This window comes from Carassius auratus, linkage group LG45M (genome assembly GCF_003368295.1).
Source record: "Carassius auratus strain Wakin linkage group LG45M, ASM336829v1, whole genome shotgun sequence".
NCBI classification, from domain to species: Eukaryota; Metazoa; Chordata; class Actinopteri; order Cypriniformes; family Cyprinidae; genus Carassius; species Carassius auratus.
The window spans coordinates 239,160-266,599 of record NC_039299.1 but is presented as its reverse complement, the minus strand read 5'-3'; the positions used below and the strand labels follow the sequence as shown (position 1 = coordinate 266,599).

Here is a 27,440-nt window from a genome sequence, read left to right as displayed (position 1 = left end):
TTTAATTTCCTATCTCAATTTCAAATGTGTTTCAACATCATTAGGTTGCTGTTAGTGTGTTTAAATCACCATATTGCAGTCCTCAGACCATCTGGAGTTGTTAAATTACCTCAGAGGATTTCCATCAGATTAAACGTTAAATGCGCTTATGAACGCATTCGAGGAGTTATTACACATGCACGGACCTCATTATATGTGATTTTATAGACGTTGTTGCTATTATTAAAGCTTAAAGTGTAACATAACGCACTGGTGTTTTTAATATCTGAAAAGTATGCAGTTCAGTGTCTAATTCACTTATTTGTGCCGCATGTTAAAGAGTTTAGTATCTTCTAGAAGCTTGTAATGAGCGGCTCGGACCGACAGGAGGCGCTCGAGTTCCGCCTTTGCGTGGGACTCAATATATTAGAATATAGAATTAATGCATGTGAATTAAACCATGTTATGATTCTTAAATGACTTAGAAAGGTTGTACAGTATAGTATAAGTGTTTTAAAATATTTTTAAGTAGCCATTAATGGAACATAATTATTGCAAAATAGTAAATAAACATTATTGAACTAAAACGGAGAAGATCTATTTAAAAAAGAAAATGTATTATTGACTGATTAATATTATAATTTTTTTTTAAGTGGCTATTAATGGATTATAATTATTGCACAAATAGTATTTGGTACCAAACGATCTCCTCAAAGTATTAAATAAATAGTAAAACTATTAGTTTAGTCAGTAATTAATTAAAAATAATACAACAATGCTTTTTAAATGAATGCAAATTAATTATTAAATCTTTTTTTAAACAATTGCATTGATCATGCATTTTTATGAAATGCATTTATTCAGTAATGTCTTCATTTAAACAATTTTACTTGGTTCAAAAAAAATATTTTTTTTTTTTACTGACTGATTAATATATATATATATATATATATATATATATATATATATAAGTGGCAATTAATGGGCTATAATTATTGCACAAATAGTATTAAATACCAATCAACCTCCTCAAAATAATAAATAAATATTTAACTACAATGCATCAGAAATTAGTATTATTTGTTCTGAAATTAGTTCCTCTTTTGCTTCTATAAGCCGAGCTTCAGTGCTTTCACTTTCAATTTCTGGATCTTGTTGATAACTTTATCTGGTTTTGCTTTCATACATCTACACACTTTTCACTTTTTAAGACAAAAACAATAGTTGGATTTATTATGTAAGACCCTAGAATACAACTGTATAATAAGAGTGTGTTTGTGTTCCAGATGCCGGAGGAACACGAGCAGCCGATGATGGAGGAGGAAGCAGAAACCTTCGCCTTCCAGGCTGAGATCGCTCAGCTCATGTCTCTCATCATCAACACTTTCTATTCCAACAAAGAGATCTTCCTCAGGGAGCTCATCTCCAACTCTTCAGATGTACGCATCTGTGCTGTCAAAGACTTGAGTAATAGTATAGTGACTAGTGAGTAACGTAGTAATAACCCTAACTACATTCAAAGTGTGCATACTCGTATCTATACTCGATAACACTACAAAATTTTTATTTTTTTAATTTGTTTATTAATGATTATGCATAAATCAGAATTTAAAATAACATCAAATCACAACAATATATATTTTTAATATTAATTAGCGAATGCATTGTTTTCTGAAACTAGACTAGGTTTAGTCAGTCAATAGATTAAACAAAAATAAGTGAATAAATAAGTTATTAATTATAAATTAATAATAAATTAATAGTGAACAAATAAGTTAATTAACTGATTAAAGGTAATATTTCAGGAATTGCACATTTGCATGTTTAATGTTGATTAATGACATGCAGATAAACAAATATTTGTAATATATATACTTTAATTTTTAAAACATTTTTCATAATCATTAAAAAATTATGCATAATTAAGGTTAAATAAAACAAAAGGTTTTTTTTTTTCTGAAACAATTTTTACTTCAAGGCTACATTGTGATTATTGATCGTTTAGTCAGTAATAAATTAATAAAAAAATAAGCATGTTGCTTATTATAAATAAACCATATTAAACAATTGCATTTAATCTTCAGTAAACATGTCTTAAGCTATTTTACTTTTTTATTTTTTATTATATATATTTTAAATTAATTATTGTTATTTTTATTACTGACCGATACATATGTTATAAAGCACATCACAAGCAATTTAACAGAAGGTGTTTTTAAAAAAATAATATTTATAAAACATAATATAAAAAAATGACATGTAGGTTTCAAGATTTTTTCAAGTAAATATTACATAAAAAAAAAAAAAAAACATTTAAATACAAATAATTGAAGGCTACGTGCCATTAAAAAAAATTAAGTAATTAATACAATTATTGGTTTCTTAAAATCAATATAACAGAGTGTTTTAAACTAGTAATATAAATTAATATAATTAAATCAAAGTATAAAAATAGCATGTAGCTAAAAAAAAGTGTTGCTTTTAAGTAAACATTACTTCAGTAAAAACATAAACAGTGAGTAATAAAATTATAAAAAACAAAGCACGTTACAAAACATATAACAATAATCTATCGCATAATAATAATTAAATCACATTAAAAAAAAAAAAAATTTAAGTAAACATTGCTTCAGTAATGTCCTTAAGCAATTTTACTTAATGAAAATACTTACTTTTTTTTATTAATGAGTGATTAATACGTAATAAATAACAACGAAGCACATTACAATAAATAGGATTTTTAATGCAAAATAATAATGATAATTAACTCATATATTAAAAAAAACAGCATGTAGCTTTCATCTTTTTTACGTAAACACTCATTAATAAAGTAAAATAAAAAAATACAAAGATGCACATGACATTTTCTGTCTTATAAACGCTGTTTAATTGATCTAAAGGAACTGTAAAACTAAATAAAATATTATTACCTTCCACCAGGCTCTGGATAAAATCCGCTATGAGAGTCTCACAGACCCGAGCAAGCTGGACTCAGGAAAAGACCTTAAAATCGAAATCATTCCCAACAAACAAGAGCGCACGCTGACCCTCATCGACACGGGCATCGGCATGACCAAAGCTGACCTCATCAACAACCTGGGAACCATCGCCAAATCCGGCACCAAGGCCTTCATGGAGGCTCTGCAGGCCGGAGCGGACATCTCCATGATCGGTCAGTTCGGAGTGGGCTTCTATTCCGCCTACTTAGTGGCCGAGAAGGTCACGGTCATCACCAAACACAACGATGACGAGCAGTACGCCTGGGAGTCATCCGCCGGAGGATCCTTCACCGTTAAAGTGGACAGCTGTGAGTGTGATCCTGTGATCGATTCGACTGAAACGCTGTGAGCTGCAGGTTAACGGATGTTTGTGTCTCTGCAGCCGAACCAATCGGTCGAGGAACGAAGGTGATCCTGCATCTGAAGGAGGATCAGACGGAGTACATCGAAGAGCGACGGATCAAAGAGATCGTCAAGAAGCACTCGCAGTTCATCGGATACCCCATCACACTCTTCGTAAGCGCTTTGACTCGTTAATCGAAAAATAAGGCAGTCACAAACTCTGTTTTTAGTCTTCCATGAGTTAATATTTCAATAATATTAAACGTTTATCCTTCTCTGTTGTTTGTAAATGACATGCATCTAAACAAATTATTATTATTATTATTATTTTAAAATATACTAATTAAACATTTGTATTATATATTTTTTATATTTTAAATTTTTTTTACTTTTTTTTTACATTTAAAAAAATTTATATAATTTTTTTAATTTGTGTAAATAAAAAATATAATTAATTAATAACTTAAAAAAGGTGATATTTCAGTAATTTAATAACACATTCTCCTGTTTATGCTTCTTTAATGTTTATTACTGACATGCAGATAAACAATTATATATATATATATATATATATATATATATATATATATATATATATATATATATATATATATATTTATTTTATTTTTTTTCATTTTTAAAACATTAAATATTTTAAAAGATTTGATGTTTGTATAATTAAAACTTTAGTAGCTTGTAAATTATAGTTAAATATTAATATTTCAGTAATTTAACAACATACATGTGGTCACATGACATGCATCTCGACAATTAAATTTTTTTACATTTCTTAAACCATAGATTATTTTTTATATTTAAAAAAAATTATATAAAAAATTAAAATGTATATAAAAAATATAGTTAAATTGTTATATCAACTTAATTAATATTTGAATAATTTAGGAACACATTCACATGTTTATGGTGTTTTGATTCCTGTAAAAGGTTTCATGACACACATCATGACACACACAATTCCTTTTTTCCCCCTTTTTTAATCTTAAATATACTAATTAAATATTTGTAAAATATTTTATAATATTAATTACATTTATAATGTGTCTTTTACATTTAAAGAAAGTTTTAAATAAAAAGCTTGTATAAATAAAAAACAAACAGTAGCTTATTAAACAAAGTTAAATTAACTTCCAAGGCAATAATTCAGTGATTTAATAACACATTCCAATGTTTATGCTTCTTAAATCTTACATGTTAAGTCATTAAATATTTATTTTTTAAATATTATCCTCAAAAATAAATGAAAACATCAGCAGCAAATATTCACGAAGTTACCTGAATTATAGAATTATATCCCAACATTCATAGAAACGGACTAATTTAGCTCTTGATTGCATCTGTGCAAATCTAAAAGCCTCACGTGCAGCTTTTGTTTGAACGATTCGATCATCTCAGGTCGAGAAGGAGCGAGACAAAGAGGTGAGCGACGACGAGGCGGAGGAAGAGGAGAAGGAAGAGAAGAAGAAGGAGGAAGAGAAGGACGAGGACAAGCCGGAGATCGAAGACGTGGGCTCCGACGACGAGGACCACGAAGACAAGAAGAAGAAGAAGAAGAAGATCAAGGAGAAGTACATCGACCAGGAGGAGCTGAACAAGACCAAGCCCCTGTGGACCCGTAACCCTGATGACATCACTAACGAGGAGTACGGCGAGTTCTACAAGAGTCTGACCAACGACTGGGAGGACCACCTGGCCGTCAAGGTGACCACAAACCCATCTCTCCATCCATGTGTGTTTGTTAGGATCAGACCAGATCTGTCTGAGATACAACTATCTGAAATCTAAATATTTTAAACTTGTTCAAATGAATTCTTAGCAATACATATTACTAATCAAACATGAAGCTTACGATTGGAAAAAGGTACGTTGCATTTAATTTCCCTCAGTTGTACTCAGCTCGTTAGTGTGCTACAAAGAAGATAACTTCGCTAAATATTAGCCTTCATACTCATATTTTACTTATTTACCTGTTAGTGATGTTTTAATTATTTAGCATATATTTAAATAAATCTGTTATTAGAGCAAAGGTCATGAGAGCCACTGTTTAATATATTATATATAACAAATAGAATTTACATTTTTAGAATTTAAAAACTTTATTATGTGCATTTGCATATAATTTTTTTTTTTTTGAGTGTTTATTTTTATTTTTATTAATTTTTTTGGGAATAGTAATTTAATCTAAGTTTGGTCTCTGTTGTTGATTATGTGAAAGAGCTCCCTATAGCTTCCATAGATTTTAATCCCTTAGATTTTTTTATTATTATTATAAATTAAATGTATTTAAAGAAAAAGCTATTTCTTAAAAATACAATTAAAATTAAAAAAATAAAATGAATAAATCATTAAAAAAATTAATAAAATGGAAAATATTTATTTATTTATTTTTAGGTTTTGCTTTTTTTTTACTCATTTAATGAGACTTGATGATAAAAATGATATTTTAAAATAATATTAAACATGCAACATTTTTATTTCCTAAAGAACTGACACCACACATAACAAAGAGATCATGTGACGACGTAGCATGCTATTGATCAGAGTGTTTGTGGTTGCGATATTAAACACATGACGCATCGCAGGCGCAGGACTCTGTCCCAAACATCCCGTTCTCCTGAACTCTGACCTTCTCTCCTCGCAGCACTTCTCTGTGGAGGGTCAGCTGGAGTTCCGCGCGCTGCTTTTTGTTCCTCGCAGAGCTCCCTTCGATCTGTTCGAGAACAAGAAGAAGAAGAACAACATCAAGCTGTACGTGCGCAGGGTCTTCATCATGGACAACTGTGACGAGCTCATCCCAGAATACCTCAGTAAGTGTCTGAATCCAGGAGGAGGTATCTCCCAGGAGCCTCAGAGCGTAATGTGATCTCTGTCTCCTTCACCAGACTTCATTAAGGGTGTTGTGGACTCTGAGGATCTGCCGCTCAACATCTCCAGAGAGATGCTTCAGCAGAGCAAGATCCTGAAGGTCATCCGCAAGAACCTGGTCAAGAAGTGTCTGGAGCTCTTCACCGAACTCTCCGAGGACAAAGACAACTACAAGAAATACTACGAGCAGTTCTCCAAGAACATCAAGGTGAGCAGACGACTCGGCGTCGTTTCTACACTAGAGATGGATTCAAAGCAGCTTCAACAGAGACAAAGAGGAAAATAACAGCTTTAATGTCACAAAATCCATCACTTGTACCATATTATATAGAGTAACAGCATAAAGGTGATTAAATACTGCACTGCATTTTACAAAAGCACATTAAAATTTAAATGATTTTTTTTTTTTAATAAATAAAATATTGATGCACTCGTTAACTTAAAAACATCAATGTTAGAAATTTAAAACTTTATTGTAAATAGTAACTTAAAAGAATTTTTATTTTTATTATTTGAAGCATATTTATAAACATAAATGTTTAAAAGTCGATAGCTTGAATACCAAATTTGTTAGTTATATTTATCTTTTTTTTTTTTTTTTTTTTTATTCACTATATATTTAGTTTAATATTTTATTATTATTTATTTTTATTATGTTGATAGCTGGAATACCAAATTTGTTTTATATATATATATATATATATATATATATATATATATATACATTTTTTTTTTTTTTTCACTATCTATTTAATTTAATATTTTATTATTATTTATTTTTATTTATGTTGATAGCTTGAATACCAAATTTGTTATTTATATATATATATATATATATATATATATATATATATATATATATATATATATATATATATACATATTTTTTTTATTATTCACTATCTATTTAATTTAATATTTTATTATTATTTTTTTTTATTTTTTTATTATGTCCCTCAAATTTTACATTTCATGTTAAAAGCCCCAATTTAAGCTGTGAAAGATCATTATTTGGAAAATATTTAGTTTTATTAAATATTTATCACTTTTGTTAGCTGTATTTGAGCTATATTTATTAAAACCTTATTGCAAATTGCTACAAAAAAGCAAAAACCTCAGATTCTTTAATGTGTCTAAAACACAACAGTTCTGAATTCAGTGCAGTCAGATTGATAATATTATTGAACATCACTCGTCTTTAAATGAAGAGTCATAACTGAAGAGTATTTTCCCGCCACACAGCTGGGCATCCATGAAGACTCCCAGAACAGGAAGAAACTCTCAGAGCTGCTCCGCTATTACACATCGTCTTCTGGAGACGAGATGGTGTCCCTCAAGGACTATGTGTCTCGCATGAAGGACAGTCAGAAGCACATCTACTACATCACTGGTACAGACACACTGAGCTCTCCATGCTCTGCACATCACTGTATTCATGACTGTAACTCACGCTTGCTCTTCTTCTTCTTCTCCAAAGGTGAGACTAAAGATCAGGTGGCCAACTCTGCTTTTGTGGAGCGTCTGCGTAAAGCCGGTCTGGAGGTGATCTACATGATCGAGCCCATCGATGAATACTGCGTCCAGCAGCTGAAGGAGTTCGAGGGAAAGAACCTGGTGTCGGTGACCAAAGAGGGTCTGGAGCTGCCCGAGGACGAGGAGGAGAAGAAGAAGCAGGAGGAGAAGAAGGCCACGTTTGAGAACCTGTGCAAGATCATGAAAGACATTCTGGAGAAGAAAGTGGAGAAGGTACAGATCAACTCAAGCAGTCACTGTGACGATACGTATTATAAACATATAAAACATTGTTGGGAGAATATTTAGTTGATGTTACATTTACATCCGATTACATTGACTTTTTTTTCGGACTTTTATCTATTATTTATGATTTGTTTTGTTTTTTAAATTAGACTAATGTTTTAAAATCCAATTTATCTATTTAGTTTAATCTTATATTTTGTTATTTATTTTACACTGTTCATAAAATATAAAAGGTTTTTATGTTTAATAATTACTTTTAATCTCAATTTTATTTATTTGATGTTTTTTTCTTTTAAATCTATTTAGTTTAATCTTATTTTGTTAATTACTTTTTTTTACACTATGTTCCAAAGGTTTTTATCTATTTTTTTATTATTTTAAAACTATTTTTTGTTGTTGTTGTATTTTTATCTATTTAAAAAAAGCACATTTATCTGTTTAGTTTAATCTTAATTTAGTTAATTATTGATTACATTTTTCCACTGTCTCTAAAATTGAAAAAGGTTTTTTTTCTATTTTTGTTTTTATTAATAAATGTTAACATTATTTATATTTATAAGTAAAATGGTTTTATTTTTATTTTCTAAATTAATTTTAATCTCCATTTTTATTTGATGTATTTTTATTCAAAAGAAATCAAATCAAATTTAGCTTGATCTTATATTTAATTAATTCCTTATTTATTTATTTATACACTATTCCTAAATTTTCAACTGTTTCTAAAATGTAAAAGTTTTTTATCAATTTTTTTTTTATTAATTTTAACCTTATTTATATTCATTCCATGTAATTTGTCAGTATTTTAATCAGATTTTATTTTATATTTTAAATAATTTTGAATGGCAGCTATATATTTTAAATTATACTGTGAAAAATGCATGTCAAATATAATTCAGAAACTAAATATCTTTAATTACTCAGTTAAATTTTTACACTGATTTTTGCACCCCTGATCTCGAATCTCTGTTGATCTGTGCATCAGGTGACCGTCTCGAACCGTCTGGTGTCTTCTCCCTGCTGTATCGTCACAAGCACCTACGGCTGGACGGCAAACATGGAGCGGATCATGAAGGCCCAGGCTCTGAGGGATAACTCCACCATGGGCTACATGGCAGCCAAGAAGCACCTGGAGATCAACCCCGATCACCCCATCGTCCAGACGCTCCGCCAGAAAGCAGAAGCCGACAAGAACGACAAATCAGTGAAGGATCTGGTGATCCTGCTGTTCGAGACGGCTCTGCTCTCCTCGGGCTTCACGCTGGACGACCCACAGACACACTCCAACCGCATCTACAGGATGATCAAACTGGGCTTAGGTGCGTCTGAGAACTCAAACACAGCAGCTTGCATTTCCCAAACCAGCATCTAAACCAGCTTTGTGTTTCAGGCATCGACGAGGACGACGTGTGCACAGAAGAGCCGAGCTCAGCCCCCGTCGAGGACATGCCTGCGCTGGAGGGAGACGAGGACGCGTCCCGCATGGAGGAGGTCGACTGACCGACTGACCGCTTCGTCTGGAAACAGATTCATGCTCCGATCACTGATTCAGTTCATGTTCATTCCAGCTTTGTTTGTAAAAGCTCTCGCTATGCCACATTCCCTTTTTATATTCGTTCAGTTGTGTATACACTTGTTTTGTATTTATTAATTAACATTCCAATGTTGATTTTGAGTGTCTGAATGTAAATTAAACTCTGATACTGTATTATTAACAAGACGGGATCCTGAAATAAAGCTTGCTGTATCAGAAACACTCCTCCTGCGTCTGAATCTGTTCCTTTTACAAGTTTTTTTATTCTTTTACATTTTTATCTACTTATTCTTTCATTTATCTCACATATTTAATTGATGCATTTATTTTTAAATGTACTCATTCATGCATTTAATTATTGTGTGATTTAAAGACACTGGCTGTTTTTAAGACCTTGATATTTTTTGGTTTTTTTGATAATATTTTCTTGAAAATATGACTGTAATACAGTAAATGAAAATTAATTAAAACGAGGCGTTCTTATATTTAAATAATCTTAATATTGATTCGCCCATCACCTAGAACATAAAAAGGGTTTAAAAATATACAACCTTATTGTAACTTACTAATAAATACATTATGAAAATATTTATAATAATATAAATGTGTTAACAATTACAGCTTTATTAAAAATATTAAGCCATATGAAAACCATTCTATCTAGACGTGTAAGAGACGGCATCAATTTAATTAAATATTACAGTAATATATTATATTTTATAAATTAATTTTTTAAACAAAAAAAAATATCTTTTTTTTTCTCTTGGAAACAAAAACTAAAAAATGTTTTTAATAAAACCTTATTGAAAATTGTTGTTAAAGCAACTTTAATAACAGGAAAATAAAGAAATAAATGGTTTGATAAAAACAAATATAGTTAATATGCAGTGCTTTAATTGACCCGCTCCGAACTCCCGAACTGATTCAAATGATTTGCAATCCCCAAACTGTCTCAAATGATTCGCGAACCCACTCCGATTTCTCGAACTGATTCAAATGATCCGCGATCCACACTCCGAACTAGGAAGAATTAGGAAGCGTGCATTGTGAAGGGCGCTCTGAAAAGCGGCAGTGAAGGCAAAGGATTAAATCCTCTATTAAAACAGATGTCCAAATGAACGTACCGGTACGCTAAAAGCACGTTCTGGGCGCACGGAGAGGTGGTGGTACGCTTAAGAGCTATATTTGGAAGTTGCGGTACCTGTATGTACCATAGACAGTACCGTCCACTTAAAGCACTGATATGTAATACAATTGAATTACCCTTTACTATATTAATTATTTTCTGTATTTATTTATTTTATTTTTATATTTAAATGTATTTATTCATGCATTTATATTCTGTATGTTTTTATTTTTTCCTACATGTGTTTATTCATATTCACTGTTCGGTCATCAGATCAAATTAATGATAGGATCAGAGTTTGTGGGATCAACTGGAGATATTTTCACAGATTTACATTAATATGTTGAATTATTTTAATTCGACTGAATTCAGTTCCTTATCCTCAGTTTCGTCATTAAGCTTGGACTCAAGTTGTCACGTGTTTTCGCTGTAGTTCCCGGATGTCCACCAGACGGCAGCGAAGGATATACTTTCCATCAGTGCACAACATTTCAGACTGAGAGATGCACAAGATTAATAATGTTTATAATGCACACGTTATTTATAATTAATGCTCTCCTCAGTGAAAAATAACACATGAAATGCACCGCATTATTTAATAAGAGGAAAATGAAGCTAAAGTGCAGAACGAGTTTACAGACACCATGATGTGTTTAGTTCAGTTTGCTAATGAAACAGATGCATCTCACACACACACACACACACACTGAAACACACGTTTGAGTGCGATGCCGAATAAACCCAAGAAAGAGAAGGTGAGTCTCGTGAGTGATCTTCAGTCAGCTCGACACTTTAGCATGTGTGCTAACTCCAGCTATGCTCATCACAAACTGGCCTTTGTCACAGAGAAATACACACGAGTTCATAAACTTGAAATGATTTACAGCCCTGGAGGCGAAACATAGCACTTTAGATGACTTAACATGTGTGTGTGTGAGTTTATGTGTGTGTGTGTGGTCCGTTTTCGCGGCGAAGCTAACGTTAGCCTGCTAGCGGAGTGAGATGGATGGTTTCTCGTGTTTAGAAATAACTGTATTATTTTTACTCAAATGAGTGCTGAAATGTCCGAACTGCTTTTCTATGAAAATAAATAGTATGCATTTTAATATATTCACAGTTGGAGTCCAGGTTTGGCCAGATTGCTAAAGCTAGCTCTCAGTGAGATGGTGTGTTTTTATTAGCCAAAAAGTCATGGTTTTCATTTATTTGTTTTTTTTTTTTTTAGATGGAGAAATAAGGTCAATGTGTGTATTTTCTTTATTGGATTCACCAGAATCTACAAAAGTGGGTAAAACAGGAGGGCAGGAGAACTCAGAGCATGAGGTAATTCAGTTAAATATATATATTTATTTAAAATCAGCCTACATTTTGTATAATATTTTATATCAGCAGTGCAAATTATAAAAATGAGATGCATGTGTCTCATACTGATCATGTGGAGGAATTGTTTTAATAGAGACGAACTGGCAAGAAATATATTTTTTTATTTTTTTAAAGATGTACTTTGGTTAAAATTTGTGCATAAATTAAAGTATGGGCAGAAATTATAAATTTTGCATTGATGCTTTGTGGCAGAATTATGAAAGAAAATGGTTAGCTACAGTTAGAGGATCCAAACACTTTATTTTAAACATGCATATAAAATATATATAATATAAGATATGCATATGCATGCACATGTTAAACCTTGCATTGAGATGTTGATTCATGCAAGTGTTTCTAAGCTCCACTGATCTGTAATCAGTCTGCTGTGACAGTCCTCTGAGTGATACAGGAAACAGGAAACAGCTCAGAGCTGCTGTGATTGAAGATGAACCGACTCGAACAGTCCACGCCTGTGATTGAGCACATGGAAATAAGAAAAACATGAGAAAAATGTGCAACCTTCAAAATGTCAAAAGATTCATGTTTACAAATTTGCAAACTAATCGTAAATTGGAAGCCATAAAGATATGTTAAAAAATTAGCAACTATTCTAAATTGCTACATAAAATGTAACGCAAAAAGGTAACAATGTTTTAAAATGTTACCAGAAAAAAAGATTTAAAACGGGGAAATATTAAAATCGGCAAACTTTTGTAAATTGTAAAACATAAAACACACACAAAAATTGCAAGCTTATTGTACATTGTTATTAAAAACATAATAATAATTAAAAAACATTTAAAAAAAATATTTAAACTGTGTGGCTTTATTGTAAATTGTTACCAAAAAAAAATATTAAAAAACATACTGCAAAAAAATTGCAAGCTTATTGTTGATTGTTATTGAAAACATATCAAAATTTTTTAAAACTGTGCAGCTTTATTATAAATTGTTACCAAAAAATGTTAAACTATGTTAAAAATGTTTAAAAACACAAAAAGTTGCAAATCTGCCACTTTAAAAAAGGGCAGCTATTTGTACATTTTAAATTACAATTTCGATTTGTTAATTGTGGATTTTATTTATATATATATAGAACAAAAATCTAAAAATGTGTTTTGTCTGCATCTTTAAAAGTGAAGGATATTTGAAGAGAAGCTCAAAGGTGAGGCGCAGGATCTGATCTCTGATTGGATCCTGAAAACTGTTCTGCAATATTACTGGTGCATATAATGTACGATCAAAAGAACAACATTTATTTGAAACAGAAATATTTTCTATCATTATAAATGTCTTTACTGCCACTTTTGACCAGTTTAAGGCGTCCTCGATGAATGAAAGCATTAATCTCTTTCAAAGAAAGAAAGAAAAAATGTTCCCAACCCAAACTTTCACCAGTGCAGTGTTTAATGTTACAATAATTAACGTAACAGGAAAGGCTGTTCAAAATTCAGCTTTGCAACATAAGAATTAATTATACTCTAAAGTATATTAAAATGGAAAACTGTAAATTTAAATTGCAAAAATATTTCAGAATATTACTCTTTTTTTTCTGTATTTTTGATCGAGTTAATATACAGCCTTAATGAGCAGAAGAAACCAGAACAAGTGTTTTAAAACATTAAAAGTGTGTGTGTGTGTGTGTGTGTGTGTGTGTGTGTGTGTGTGTGTGTGTGTGTCTGTGTGTGTGTCTGTCTGAGTGTGTGTATGTGTGTGTGTGTGTGTGTGTGTGTGTGTGTGTGACTGTGTGTGTGTGTCTGTGTGTGAGCAGATGAGCAGCTGCAGGTGTTGATGTAGTTTCCTGTCAGTGTAGTGCTGCGGTCTCTCTCTCTCTCTCTCTCTCTCTCTCTCGATCTTCTGTCAGTATCTGGTGTGTCAGCTCTTTCTCTCGTTTACCAGCAGCGCACAGGGCTTGTGTTTCCCGCACAGGAGACGTGTTTCCTGCTAAACGATGCATTTTAGTGAAACAACAGATTGCATTATTCAGAAAACATCAGTTTGATGATGAGTAAGAATGTGATGTAGACGCTTTTGTGAAGTGCGTTTAGTGTGTTCAAATGCGGTTGCTAGGTCAGTGTGGGTTGTTTTTACGGTGATTGGTAAGTGGTTGCTAAGGTGTTTAGGTTAGGTTTATATTTTATGCATTTATTTAATTATTACTACTGTTTCGGATGCTGAATTAATATAAAATCATAAAAACACTGATTTAATTCAAATTTAAACAGACAAAATGTTTCAGGAATCAGGACTGAACTGATATTGTTAGATGTTTAATAAATTGTTATAGATTTATTAAACAAATTGATTAGGCACCATTTATTTAATTTGCCCATTAATATTTTTATCTGAATCTTTATTATGAAAAACAGAATTTGGATAAATATTGTCGTATGGGACTTTTGTTGTTTTGATAAAATATTATAAGACTTATGAATTCATAAGTCCCTCCCCGTCCCCCGCCAGCCAATCAGCAGCCTCCCCAGCCAGCCCTCTGCTGCTAGAGATCATGTGATCTCCTCCGGCCAATCAGCAGCCTCCCTTTGATGGCTGACATCACTAAGTAGCTGCTTCCCTCCAGCAGCGGAGCTTCATTTTCTGCGGAGAGGCTAACCGCTCGTCCGAGCCGTAGATGTTGAGATGCTCTAAAGAGGAGGCCAGGATGGTTCTGGATGCTCCGAGCGCCAACGGGCCCTTTCAGCCGGTGGCCCTGATGCACTTGAGAGGTCAGACGTTTGTCTTGTTGTGTCTGTGTGGGCAGGGAGAGACGAGGGAGCTTGCTATGCCATGATTTGTGTCCAGCGTCACGAAAGCAGAAGACTGTGCTTCATTCGGGAGACTCTGGAGTAGATACAAATCTCTGTTTTAGCCTCACACTGTGCAGACTGCATTTGAAGCATTTTCTGGCCATGCATTTGGGTTTTTACTACATGCATAAATCTTTGGAGCATGCATGTTGCTCGGGTGAATGTTTACAATGTGCTGGTTGAGTAGGAGGGGGTCTGTTTAACAGTGTCCCATCCCCCCTGAACAGAGCACTGATGTCAGGGGAAGTGATGTCACAGCTTCAGGAAGAAAGCATGCATGTATCCTCAAGCCACAGAGCTTTGAGAGACTGCATCCTTCACACACACACACACACAGATGATTGTAATCATTCATGCATTAATAATGCATTTGTTGCATGCTTTGCATTGTTTTAAATATGCATTTTAAATGGAGCTTTGAGATTAGACATCTCTGATTTGATATTTAACTTTTGCATGCATGCTTTGAACATTATGAAAGTGCATTAGTGCATTATACCACACTGTGTGAGATACTGAATCATTCAATGCAGTGCACTTCCAGAAAGATGCATTGTTTAACGCACACCGGATATTTGTGAACGTTACGTGACGTGTTGAGGAGGTTTGTGCGATTCATAATAGTTCACTCAAACCTTTAATGAACGTTTATAATTTGAGGTGTCTGAAAGCATGTGACAGCATTGTGTTTGCTCTCATGCATCCCAGATAACATCGAAGAGACGCCTACTCGTCTTTGTGCTGAAATAAAACAACATCCTTCTAACAGTAGAGCAGAAACTGACATAAACTGATCTGAATATCACTCTATATCTCCAGTAATGTGTGAATGATTGATCAATGAATGATTGATGGAGAATCAAGTAAAGCTGAGCTGCTTCAGTCTAGGAAGAGTTCATCATTACTGACCTTATTCTGACCTTTACTTGATCACAATCAGGAGAGATCTGAGTCGAGCGGAACACTTCGAGTTGATCAAACACTTTAAACTTTCAGAGACGGAAGAGTTTGAGGCTTTAACGTGACTCTCGGTGTCTGTAGATGTTCCTCCGGCCGAGCAGGAGAAGTTATTTGTGCAGAAGCTGCGTCAGTGCTGCGTCCTCTTCGACTTCACCTCTGACCCCTTGAGTGACCTGAAATGGAAAGAGGTGAAGCGTGCGGCGCTCAGCGAGATGGTGGAGTACATCACCCACAACAGGAACGTCATCACCGAGCCCATCTACCCCGAGGTGGTGCACATGGTGAGGACACACAGAAAACATCGCATCAGTGTCTCATCAGTGGATGCTCTGCAGTGAATGGGTGCCGTCAGAATGAGAGTCCAAACAGCTCATCACAGCACTCCAGTCCATCAGTTAACATCTGGAGAAGACAAAAAGTGCATCTTCTGTTGTCTCTCACATCAGAATCCAGACACAGATCTGTTTAAACACTGCTGGATCTGTGCAGATTTCTCTCCTGATTCACACCAGAACACTTTTTCACTGGAGGAAGTGTTATTATGATTATAGACTCTATGTGTTTGAGTTAAAATCATCTTAATGCTGGATGTGTTTCAGGTTTTGTCTTCTCCAGATGTTCACTGATGGACTGGAGTGCTGTGATCAGGTGTTTGGACTCTCATTCTGATGGCACCCATTCACTTGCAGTGAACAAGTGATGCAATTTCTGATGAAGAAACAAACACATCTTTTATTTTTTGGTGAACTACTGCTTTAATAACATGCATATTTTGGTGTACATATATATATATATATACAGTACAGACCAAAAGTTTGGAAACATTACTATTTTAATGTTTTTGAAAGAAGTTTCTTCTGTTCATCAAGCCTGCATTTATTTGATCGAAAATACAGAAAAAACTGTAATATTGTGAAATATTATTACAATTTAAAATAATAGTTTTCTATTTGAATATACTTAAAAAAATAATTTATTCCTGTGATGCGCAGCTGAATTTTCAGCATCATTCCTCCAGCTTCAGTGTCACATGTAACATCAGTCGATCACATGATCATTTAGAAATCATTCTAATATTCTGATTTATTATGAGTGTTGGAAACAGTTCTGCTGTCTAATATATTTGATCAATAAAAGGTTCAAATTAACTGCATTTATTCAAAATTAAAAAAAATCTAATAATATTTTCTTTACTATCACTTTTTATCAGTTTAACACATCCTTGCTGAATAAAAGTATTGATTTTATCAAAAAAAAGAAAGAAAAAAAATTACTGACCCCAGATTACTGACCAGTAGTGAATATTGTTATTACAAAATATTTATATTTTAAAACCATAGCTTCTTTTTTTTCTTTTCTTTTTACTTTTTATTCATCAAAGTATCCTAAAAAAGTATCAGATGTTCTGAAACAATATTAAGCAGCAGAACTGTTTCCTGCTTTGATAATGAATCATCATATCAGAATGATTTCTAAAGGATCATGTGATAATGATCCTAAAAATGCAGCTTTGCATCACAGAAATAAATGATAATTGAAAGTATAATAAATTTTAAAACAGTTATTTTAAATTGTAATAATATATCACAATATTACAGTTTTTTTCTGTATTTTTGATCAAATAAATGCAGGCTTGATGAGCAGAAGAAACTTCTTTTCAAAAACATTAAAAATAGTAATGTTTCCAAACTTTTGGTCTGTACTGTATATCACACGGCCGTATGAGGTTGTGTTGAGCGTTTTGGGCTCCTCCGAATCAGATTATCCATTTAAAGCTCAGTTTTTGGCCGACAGCTTTGCGTTCAGCTACAGGCCTGATGCGGCGCTGAATTACATCTCTTTGATATTTATCAGAGCCTATCGAAGTGCAAATGCACTTGTGAAATAAGCATGACAATATGTTCTCAAGCACATTTCCTGCATCACATCCCATTGAAAACACACACACAGCACTTTGATGATTAAAGCTAAGAACTTCAAAGTGCTGCGATCGGGAGGACACTTTAATCAACAAGCTATAAAGACTCAGATATGAATCCATACACACATTGTTCTTCACTACAGTTTTATGTGGTTTGTTTCAGTTTGCAGTCAACATGTTTAGGACGTTACCTCCATCATCCAACCCAACGGGCGCAGAGTTTGACCCCGAGGAGGATGAACCCACGTTAGAAGCGTCCTGGCCTCACCTGCAGGTGATGAACACCTGGACATTCATAAGAAGTTCATCCTTTTATTCATCGAGGACGCATTCAGTCGATCAGAAGTGACAGTAAAGACTGTGCTTTTGAACTTTCTGTTCATCTCTGGATCCTGAAAAATAAAATGCATCACAGTTTCCCACAAAAATATTAATATTTTCATGATTTCTGAAGACCATGTGACACTGAAGACTGGAGGAATGATGCTGAAAATACAGCGGAGCATCACAGAAATAAATTAGAGTTTAATAGATAGTCACATAGAAAACAGCTGGTTTAAGTTGTAATAATATTTAAAATTTTTACTGTAATTTTGACTAAATAAATGCAGCCTTGGTGTGCAGAAGAGACTTCTTTCAAATCAAAAATATATAAAAATCTCACCGACCCCAAACCTTTGGGCTGCATTCATTTAATCAGAAATACAGAAATACAAATATAAAATTGTGAAATATTATTACCATAATAAAATATAAAACAATATAATAAAACATTTTTGTACATTTTCAGCTGTTGAACTGTAGTGTATATTGTTAGAAAATATTTCTATTTTAAATAAATGCTCTTCTTTTGAACTTTTTATTAATCAAAGAATCCTGAAAACAGGTATTTTAAATTATAATAATATTTCACAATTTTTACTGTATTTCTAATCAAATAAATGCAGCCTTGATGAGCTGAAGAAACTTTATTAAAACATCACTGATCCCAAACTTGAACATCAGTGTATATAATAGTATTATTTGTTGTTACTCATTAATAATTTTATTACAATCTCTGTATTACAGTAAAAATTAGAATGTGTACACTTACCCAGATTGTATTTATTTAAAAATTGTAATCGTTATTCGTTATTTTTATTATTGATAAAATAATGTATCTTTAAAAAGTCTGCTGTAAGGTGCTTTAAATCAATGACTGCTAATTTATAATTAAATGCATATTTCAGATACATATTTTTCCTTCCTCAGCTCGTCTATGAGTTTTTCCTGCGGTTTTTAGAGTCGCCAGACTTTCAACCAAACATAGCCAAGAAATACATCGACCAGAAGTTTGTGATGCAGGTGTGTTGAAATACGTGTTGTTTTCTAGAATCACATAGCATTGAAAAACCATTCGTTAAAATCAGTTCATATTTAAAAATCACATGCACAAGACTCCAGCTGGAAAACAGATGCTTTGTGTGGCTCCTCGAGTTACTTCTGCATTGTTATAGACTGCTCACTTCACATCTCATTAGCATAATTAATGAATGTTGAATCTGATTGGATGGCAGCTTCTGGAGCTGTTCGACAGCGAAGACCCTCGAGAGCGTGACTTCCTGAAGACGAGTCTCCACCGAATCTACGGGAAGTTCCTGGGTCTCAGAGCCTACATCAGGAAACAGATAAATAACATTTTCTACAGGTGAGACTCGATCAAACTATGAAACAAGATTTGCAATGCTTTCGACTATATAGTGAAAACATTATATTGTTGTTTTAACAATTTTCTTTTGCTTGGTTTTTGCATTGAAATGTAAAACCTATATGTTAATATAAAAATAAAAATAAAAATTATTTTTTTATATAATTTTTTACATTTTAATAACTTTTAAAATAATATAGTTAGATATAATGCAACATAAATTTTTGGCCCATAGCTATGTGTGTGTATATATATACAGTATGTTATGCATGTGTCAACTTTAATAGTTTCTCATTCAGTAAAGTACGAGAAAAAAATACAGTAAAAACTTGAAATAATATTACAATGTAAAATATCTGTTTTCTATTTTTAATATTTGTAAAACTGTAATTTATTTCTGTGATCCGAAGCTGAATTTTCAGCTGAAGAAACATTTCTGATTGTTATCAATGTTAAAAGTGGTGAAGATTTTTACAGATCAAAATTAATCAAAATAATAATAATAAATATTCTTAATATTTAATTAATACAATGTTACAACACATTTCAGTTTCAAATAAATGCTGTTGTTTTGAGCTTTCTGTTCATCTGTGAATCCTGAAAAATAAAATGCATCACAGTTTACAGAAAAATATTAAAATCATCATATTCTCATGATTTCTGAAGATCATGTGACACTGAAGACTGGAGGAATGATGCTGAAAATACAGCGGAGCATCACAGAAATACATTACACTTTAACACAGATTCACACAGAAAACAGCTGTTTTACATTAGAATAATATTTCACAATTTTTACTGTATTTTCATCAAATAGATGCAGCCTTGATGAGAATGAGGCTTTCAAAAACACAAATGTATGGTGACTTCAAATGTTGTTTTCAGTCTCAGTTTTTTTGTCTGTTACAGGTTCATCTATGAAACAGAGCATCATAACGGAATAGCCGAGCTACTGGAAATATTAGGAAGGTATGAAACAATGCTAATAAAATCAGTTTATTCCTCTCAAATCCAAGCGGTATTAGAAAGAATCAGTGTGATGCTGTATTATCCTGACGAATCACTGTTGCTTAGAGCTGACATTATTAGTGCGTTTCATCATGTTTTATTAAGAGTTACAGCTCGTTTACTCTGCTCTAATGAGGTCTCTCTTCCTCCAGCATCATTAACGGCTTCGCCTTACCGCTGAAAGAAGAGCACAAAATCTTCCTTTTAAAAGTGTTGTTACCTTTACATAAAGTCAAGTCCCTCAGTGTTCATCACCCACAGGTACGACCTGGAGCTTATGCCCAAATTACTCTCAGTGAGTTTTATTAAGAACTTAAGACACTTTGTTGATTTGATGCTGATCGATTATATATAGAGAGAGAGCATTAAGAGTTTACACTTTAAATTAGGACATTATTTATGATAATTTTGCATATTTGTTCCCAAAATTCACTCTTTGTTTTTATTTAAAAAAAAAAGACTTTAAATTTGTAAGGTAATTCATGCAGAATTAAAGTACATCAGTTTTTTTTCCTTCTAAATAATTATTGACGAATTCTACACCCCTCCACATTACAGAAATTACGTTTTTATTTCATATATCTGTGTGTCTGTGTCTATATCTATCTATATATTTATTTTATATTCATTATTACAAATATTATATATAATGTATTTATATAAATATATATATTATATATATATATATAAATAAATAACTAATTTCTAGAAAATTACGGAAACATTTTAAATATATATAAATGAGTATGTGTATTTTATATAATTATACATGAATAATTACCAAAAGAATTACCAAAGAAATATTTCTATGAATATATAAGTAATTTTTAAAAAATTGTGGAAACAAAAAAATTATGTTTGAATTTGTTTATTTTATATAATAAATTATATTTGAATAATAAAATATTTAATATTACATTAATTTAAATAAATATTTCTATGAATAAATAAATAATGTCTAGAACAGTGGTTTTCAACCTGTGGTCCGCTGCCCCTAGTGGGTCGCGATGGTAATGCAGGTGGGCCGCCAATTACTATTAAAAGAAATAATAATATTATTTATATATGTAAAAATGTCTAAGTCATAACATAATAGCATCATTTCACATATATATGTGGAGTTATTAATAATATTATATTAATATAATAACATGTGTTTGGTTGTGTGGGCCGCGAGTTGAAAAAGGCTGGGAACCACTGGTCTCGAAAATTGCTGAAACATATAATATATTTAATTTATTAAATATTATGTTTTAATATATTTCATATTTTAATTCTGCATAAATTACATTCGATTCTCATTCAGCAAAGTAAGTAAGTAAATAAAAACGTGACCTCCATGTGTGTTAGTAATAGTAGAGAGTTGTATTAATCTGTGACTCGTCTCTTAGTGTTGAAGTGCGGCAGGCTTTGACTCTGACGACTGACTGATTCTGCTGTTGTTTCTGGTTCTTCAGCTGGCTTACTGTGTGGTTCAGTTTCTGGAGAAGGACAGCACGCTCACTGAGCCGGTGTGTTTCTCTCTTACAGACGGTTCATCTTCTCTTCAACTAGCTTTCACCAGCATACCTGGCCTTTTCAGCAGCGATCACTACATACTTTACACATTACCAGTCACATAAATCTCTCTTCTGCTCACTGGGGCTGCATTCATTTGATTAAAAAATACAGTAAAAATTGTGAAATAGTTTTGTAATGCAAACCAACTGGTTTCTGTGTGAATCTGTGTTAAAGTGTAATTTATTTCTGTGATGCTTCGCTGTATTTTCAGCATCATTCCTCCAGTCTTCAGTGTCACATGATCTTCAGAAATCAGAATAATATGATGATTTACTGCTCAAGAAACATTTCTGATTATTATCAGTGTTGAAAACAGCCGAGAAGAGATTTTTACAGATTAAAAGATATTTTTTTATTCATCAAGGCGCGTTAAATTGATCAAAAGTGACATTTCTAATGTTAGAAATATTTATATTTCAAATAAATGTTATTTTTAACATTTTGTGTTCATTTGTGAATCCTAAGAAAATCAGTTTACAGAAAAATATTAAAATCAGCTTATTATTCTGATTTCTGAAGATCATGTGACACTGAAGACTGGAGGAATGATGCTGAAAATACAGCGGCGCATCACAGAAATAAATTACACTTTAATAGATATTCACATAGAAACCAGTTGGTTTGCATTACAAAACTATTTCACTATTTTTACTGTATTTTTTAATCCACTGAACGCAGCCTTGGTGAGCAGAAGAGATTTATAAATGATTAGGAATCTGAATTCCTCCCGTCTTCAGAGCAGTGTGTGAGGAGTGTGTGAGGAGTGTTTTGTTGGTTTCAGGTGGTGATGGCTCTTCTCAAATACTGGCCAAAGACTCACAGTCCGAAGGAAGTGATGTTTCTGAACGAGCTGGAAGAGATCCTGGACGTCATCGAGCCGTCAGAGTTTGTTAAAGTGATGGAGCCGCTCTTCAGACAGCTGGCCAAATGTGTGTCCAGTCCACACTTCCAGGTCTGCTGGACACACAGAAGCAGCTCGAGCTCATGAAGGAGTCCCTGTCTGACTGTAATCACACTCCTGTCGTCCTCAGGTCGCAGAGAGAGCGCTCTACTACTGGAATAACGAGTACATCATGAGTTTAATCAGCGATAACGCTGCCAGGATCCTGCCCATCATGTTCCCCTCGCTGTACCGAAACTCCAAAACCCACTGGAACAAGTGAGCCACTGTTTACAAGCCTTTACTCTGTAGACCAGCACTTCACCTGTTATTGAGAATATTGACTAGTTTGGTAACGGAATAATGAGTTTTACGCCTGTAAAGAGGTCAGCCAATCAGAAGAAAGCTCATTTGCATATGAAAGCGCAACAAATACACATAAATATAAATGTGTGTGTGTGTATTTATATACCAAAAATATATCTTTTTTTTATGTTTGTCTAATAACTTGCACAATATCAAGAAAGTGCAAAATCGGTTTGAGTTTTATCCTGAGTTCAGAAGTGCATCTAGAGTGTTGAGACGCTGTCACTTCCTCTTCCTGTCTCCAGGACGATCCATGGGCTGATCTATAACGCTCTGAAGCTCTTCATGGAGATGAATCAGAAGCTGTTTGACGACTGCACACAACAGTTCAGGGCCGAGAAGAACAAGTAGGAAGTGCTTTCACACACACACACACACACACACTCTCTCTCTGAGAGGCGTGTGGGTAAACTCTTTCTTTCTCTCTGAACAACAGAGAAAAGGTGAAGTGGAAAGAGCGCGAGGAGGCGTGGATCAAGATCGAGAATCTCGCTAAATTAAACCCGCAGGTAAACGGCTCTGTGCCATTCATTTTAGTTCTTTTTGTCACGTATTTACATGAATATATAATATATAGGGCCCTATGAAATCAGTTTTATATTTTTTCCTAAAGAAATGTACCCCCCCCCCCATTCAGTTTTTTTACGTTTAAATTTTACTGCATTTTTTTTTTATGTAAATGTTTTAATCCTTTTTAATAGTAAAAAAAGTTGTCTACTTAATTAAAATCATGAAACGTAAAAATTTTCACATCAGTTTATTAAAAGTATTAAAAGTATAAGTTTAGGGCCCTATAAAATGTTAAAATTTTTTATGTTTAAGCATGTCTGATTAAATGCATGAAACAACTTAATTTATTCATTTTTTCTTAAAGTGGCTTTTTTTGTTTCACTCAAATTCTGTGTTGTTTATTTACATTTTTCTGGTTATCAAATGAAGGCATAAATCATTAATTTCATGTATCTTTTAATTATTGAAAATTATGCTAACTTTTTTTTTTGCAAACAAATGGGATTTACTATTAAAATTAAAACATGGAAGAATGTTGTGTGATATATTTCTTAAAAAATATAATTTAAGTGATAATAGTAGGCTTTGTACATTCTTCGGAAAAATATTAATAGGCACAATGTCTTCAAATCAAACCGGACTTTTATTTTGACGGGTTGCCGTGAATACATTTACAGTTCTGTGCATGTGATAAGATGCTTTTGTTCACATCAAACGCTCAGATGCTCATGAAGTGACTCTGATGTTCTTTATTTAATGAGAATCATCATGCTTGGTAACATTAGAAATTATATAACTAATGTGCATTTATCTTTCTTAGTTTTTTTTTTAAACTGCTATATTGTAAAATGTTTTTTTCTGCTTTAGTTTCTGCAGTACATCGACTCCAGCAGCTTCAGCGGTCCGATGGACATGGAGACGGACGGACCGGTCATAGATGATGACAAGATGCTGAAGAAGACCGTAGAAGAAGAAGCCACTCAGGTACAGTAAACCTGCTCTGACTTTCACAGAGGCTGGATTTATTTTGATCAAAAGTACAGTAAAAATTGTGAAATATTATTAGAATTTAAAATAGCTGTTTTTTTTTTTTATTTGTCACTGAAGACTGGAGTAATGATGCTGAAAATAAAGCTGAGCGTCACATAAATAAATTAGTTTATTAGATATTCACAAAGAAAACAGCTGTTCCAAAAAAAAAAAAAAACAGGCTTGCAAAAAAATTTTGAATTTTTACTGTTCAAAAACTTTTGACTGCTAATGTGTGTGTGTGTGTGTATTTATTTATTTTTATTTATTATTATTATTTTTTATTTATTAGTTAACATTCATTTTAACATAATTTTCAAATCAACATAATTTTCTGTAAAGTTACTTTGTAACGATTTGTTTTGTAAAAAGCGCTATACAAATAAACTTGAATTGAATTGAATTTTATTTCAAGTAACAATTTTTTTTTTTAATGGTTTTAGTTTTAGTTTAAAAAAGGAAAATGAAACCCAAAAATGAAAATGTCAATTACGAAACCTGTTTCTTTCCTCTCTTGATCACAAAAGAAGAGATTGTGAATAAGCAGCACAAAACCATTCTCAAGTCTCTGGGGTATATTTGTAGCAATAGACAACAATACATTGTATGGTGTTTCTCTTTTATGCCAAAAATCATTAGGATATTATGTAACGTTCATGTTCCATGAAGATACTTAGTAAACTTCCTAACGTTAATATATATCAAAACTAGTAATATGCATTGTTAAGAAATCATTTGTACAACTTTAAAGATTTTTGTTGCATCCCTCAAATTCCAGATTATTATTATTTTTTTTAATAGTTGCATCTCAGACAAATATTTTCCTCCTAACAAACCATACACCAATGGAAAGATTATTCATTAAGCTTTCAGATGATGCATAAATGGTTTTGTGCTCCAGGGTCACAAATAATGACTCTTTTACTTGTTATAGGTGAACTGTGGCTGTGTAATAACCCTGCTGCAGAAGTCATCTCACGCGGTTTGATTTCCTCTCTCTGCTCAGATCCACAGAGACCAGCGTAGAGAGCGTCCTCTGATGCGACGCAAGTCCGAGCTGCCTCAGGATATATCCACCGTGAAGGCCCTCGAGACGCACCGGCGAGCCGAGGACATGATCGGTGCCCAGGACGGCCTTTAGAGGACCACAGACGCCCGAAAACCCAGTCCAGTCTCAGCCGGTCGATGACGGCCCACGTCTTGGCGCTTGGCTTTTTAGTCTGGAAGCTCCTCGAGATGTATTTTGCATCTGAATCGAGTGCAAACGCTTCCGTTCGTGTCCAGATACTTTGGCAATAAGTCCGTCCAGGGAGATTTCGGGTGTTCAAACAATGGTGGTTAATCAGCATTAAAGCTTTTAAACAAGTTGCATAGAGTGCCTTTTTAGCTAAAGGAGAAAGTATTTATCGTCTGGAATTCGCTTGTGGAAAAGCAGTCACAATGGGAGCCATACAAAAAACCCAACTTTTCCTGATAAACTTGAACGATTTCTTCTGTTTCCTTGGGTTTGGTTTGCGACGTATCCGTCTGAACCATTGTTTGAACCTCCATCGGGTTTGACCTGGAAACACATCTTCAAAGTGTCCTTTAGTATGCGTCCCCCACTAAACGGCGTCATCTGATATTGTATATATTGTAATCCATCTATTATTGAATGATAGATCTCTTATTTTGTATACATTTACTCATGTACAGAAGAAAACGGTTATTAGCCACTTGCGTTAGAAACGTTTAGGGTTTAATTCCTAAGTTTTTTTTTTTACTATTTGTATTTGAGAACTTTTCTGTCTCTGCATTCAGCTGTGTGATGAGATCCATTATAAAATAGCTTTCATATGTGCTTTTCTCCAAATCTCAAGTGGTATATGTCTATATACAGAAAATAAATAAAACATGTTTTATATTTTCATCATATAAGAACATGGTAATTGTATTCTGTTGTGCATGCGTGAGTTTATATTAGCTTGGCTTTTCTCATTCCTTGAAGCCTTTAAAGTTATTTTTTGTTTTTGATTGGATGCTTTAGAATTTCATTTACTCAAGTGTGTGAGTGCTGAATCTGAAATGCATCGATGAAAATAATTTTATAGAAGCTCCTCATAATTGGGAACTGAAATTGTGTGATTCATTTTTAATTACTTTTAATTTATCTGTGATTTCTCATGAAACACTCATGAATGGAATGGGAACTTTGGACGAAACTGTGCTTAATATTCATGAAAAAAATGTCAACAATACAAAAAATACAAATAATTCGTAATAAAAATTTAGATTGTGGGTTAATTATTTTCCATGATTTTCTACTCAAAGTGTTTAAGCAGTGTAATATAAAAAATAAATAATAATGACCAAAACGGAAAAATTTTTAAAATGTTTTTTATTATTATTTTTATTTTTACTTTGAGTGAACTGAATACTTTTTACTTTTTTTTTACTTAACGTTCCATATAATGTAAATTTGTCAACACAATGCATATTTATTTTTTTACTAAATGTCAATCTTGCGTGAAAACGTCAGTTGAAAGGAGCTAGTCCAGATGGCGCGCACAGCGACAGAAATGGCGGGCTTTTCTGAGGTAAGGCGATTTTACTTCAAGACAAATTATTATTATCGGTAAAAACCTTTAAATTTTCCGTTATAATCGAGCTACTATCTCCATTTCTCTGTCCAAGTACATATCCTGCGAATGAATAGAAGTTAATTTGGCTTGCCTATTGGCATTCCCAGGTTA

The 27,440-nt window shown here is 32.8% G+C and overlaps 2 protein-coding genes across 3 annotated transcripts; both read left to right on the top strand.

The window, feature by feature from the left end:
* The first annotated feature begins 1,265 nt into the window (after window positions 1–1,265).
* Window positions 1,266–9,717, top strand: LOC113068516 (heat shock protein HSP 90-alpha). The gene is made up of 10 exons (XM_026241244.1): window positions 1,266–1,418; window positions 2,920–3,286; window positions 3,361–3,494; window positions 4,734–5,039; window positions 5,980–6,145; window positions 6,221–6,411; window positions 7,446–7,593; window positions 7,681–7,949; window positions 8,944–9,277; window positions 9,349–9,717. The coding sequence occupies exons 1-10, from the start codon at window positions 1,266–1,268 to the stop codon at window positions 9,456–9,458; spliced, it is 2,178 nt and encodes a 725-aa protein (XP_026097029.1). The 3' UTR covers window positions 9,459–9,717.
* A 1,371-nt stretch (window positions 9,718–11,088) lies between these two features.
* LOC113068515 (serine/threonine-protein phosphatase 2A 56 kDa regulatory subunit gamma isoform-like) lies at window positions 11,089–26,847 on the top strand. 2 transcript variants are annotated; one of them, XM_026241242.1, is made up of 16 exons: window positions 11,089–11,373; window positions 11,844–11,941; window positions 14,447–14,706; window positions 15,829–16,028; window positions 17,832–17,942; window positions 18,920–19,012; window positions 19,225–19,355; window positions 20,265–20,324; window positions 20,516–20,624; window positions 21,821–21,874; window positions 22,705–22,875; window positions 22,955–23,082; window positions 23,415–23,516; window positions 23,606–23,678; window positions 24,547–24,663; window positions 25,715–26,845. In XM_026241242.1, the coding sequence occupies exons 3-16, from the start codon at window positions 14,613–14,615 to the stop codon at window positions 25,847–25,849; spliced, it is 1,578 nt and encodes a 525-aa protein (XP_026097027.1). In that variant the 5' UTR covers window positions 11,089–11,373; window positions 11,844–11,941; window positions 14,447–14,612; the 3' UTR covers window positions 25,850–26,845. The 2 variants fall into 2 exon arrangements, with proteins under 2 accessions (XP_026097027.1, XP_026097028.1); XM_026241243.1 differs by lacking the exon at window positions 14,447–14,706 and having other exon boundaries at window positions 25,715–26,847.
* The last annotated feature ends 593 nt before the right edge of the window (window positions 26,848–27,440 follow it).

What these genes read in the sequence shown, in the direction of transcription:
- LOC113068516 (XM_026241244.1), top strand. Translation starts at nt 1,266, where the DNA reads ATGCCGGAGGAACACGAGCAGCCGATGATGGAGGAGGAAGCAGAAACC. An exon ending in GATACCCCATCACACTCTTC is followed by an intron (nt 3,495 to 4,733) that starts GTAAGCGCTTTG and finishes CGATCATCTCAG; the next exon opens with GTCGAGAAGGAGCGAGACAA. An exon ending in AGTTCTCCAAGAACATCAAG is followed by an intron (nt 6,412 to 7,445) that starts GTGAGCAGACGA and finishes CCCGCCACACAG; the next exon opens with CTGGGCATCCATGAAGACTC.
- LOC113068515 (XM_026241242.1), top strand. Translation starts at nt 14,613, where the DNA reads ATGTTGAGATGCTCTAAAGAGGAGGCCAGGATGGTTCTGGATGCTCCG. An exon ending in TGTCCAGTCCACACTTCCAG is followed by an intron (nt 22,876 to 22,954) that starts GTCTGCTGGACA and finishes TGTCGTCCTCAG; the next exon opens with GTCGCAGAGAGAGCGCTCTA. An exon ending in TAGAAGAAGAAGCCACTCAG is followed by an intron (nt 24,664 to 25,714) that starts GTACAGTAAACC and finishes CTCTCTGCTCAG; the next exon opens with ATCCACAGAGACCAGCGTAG.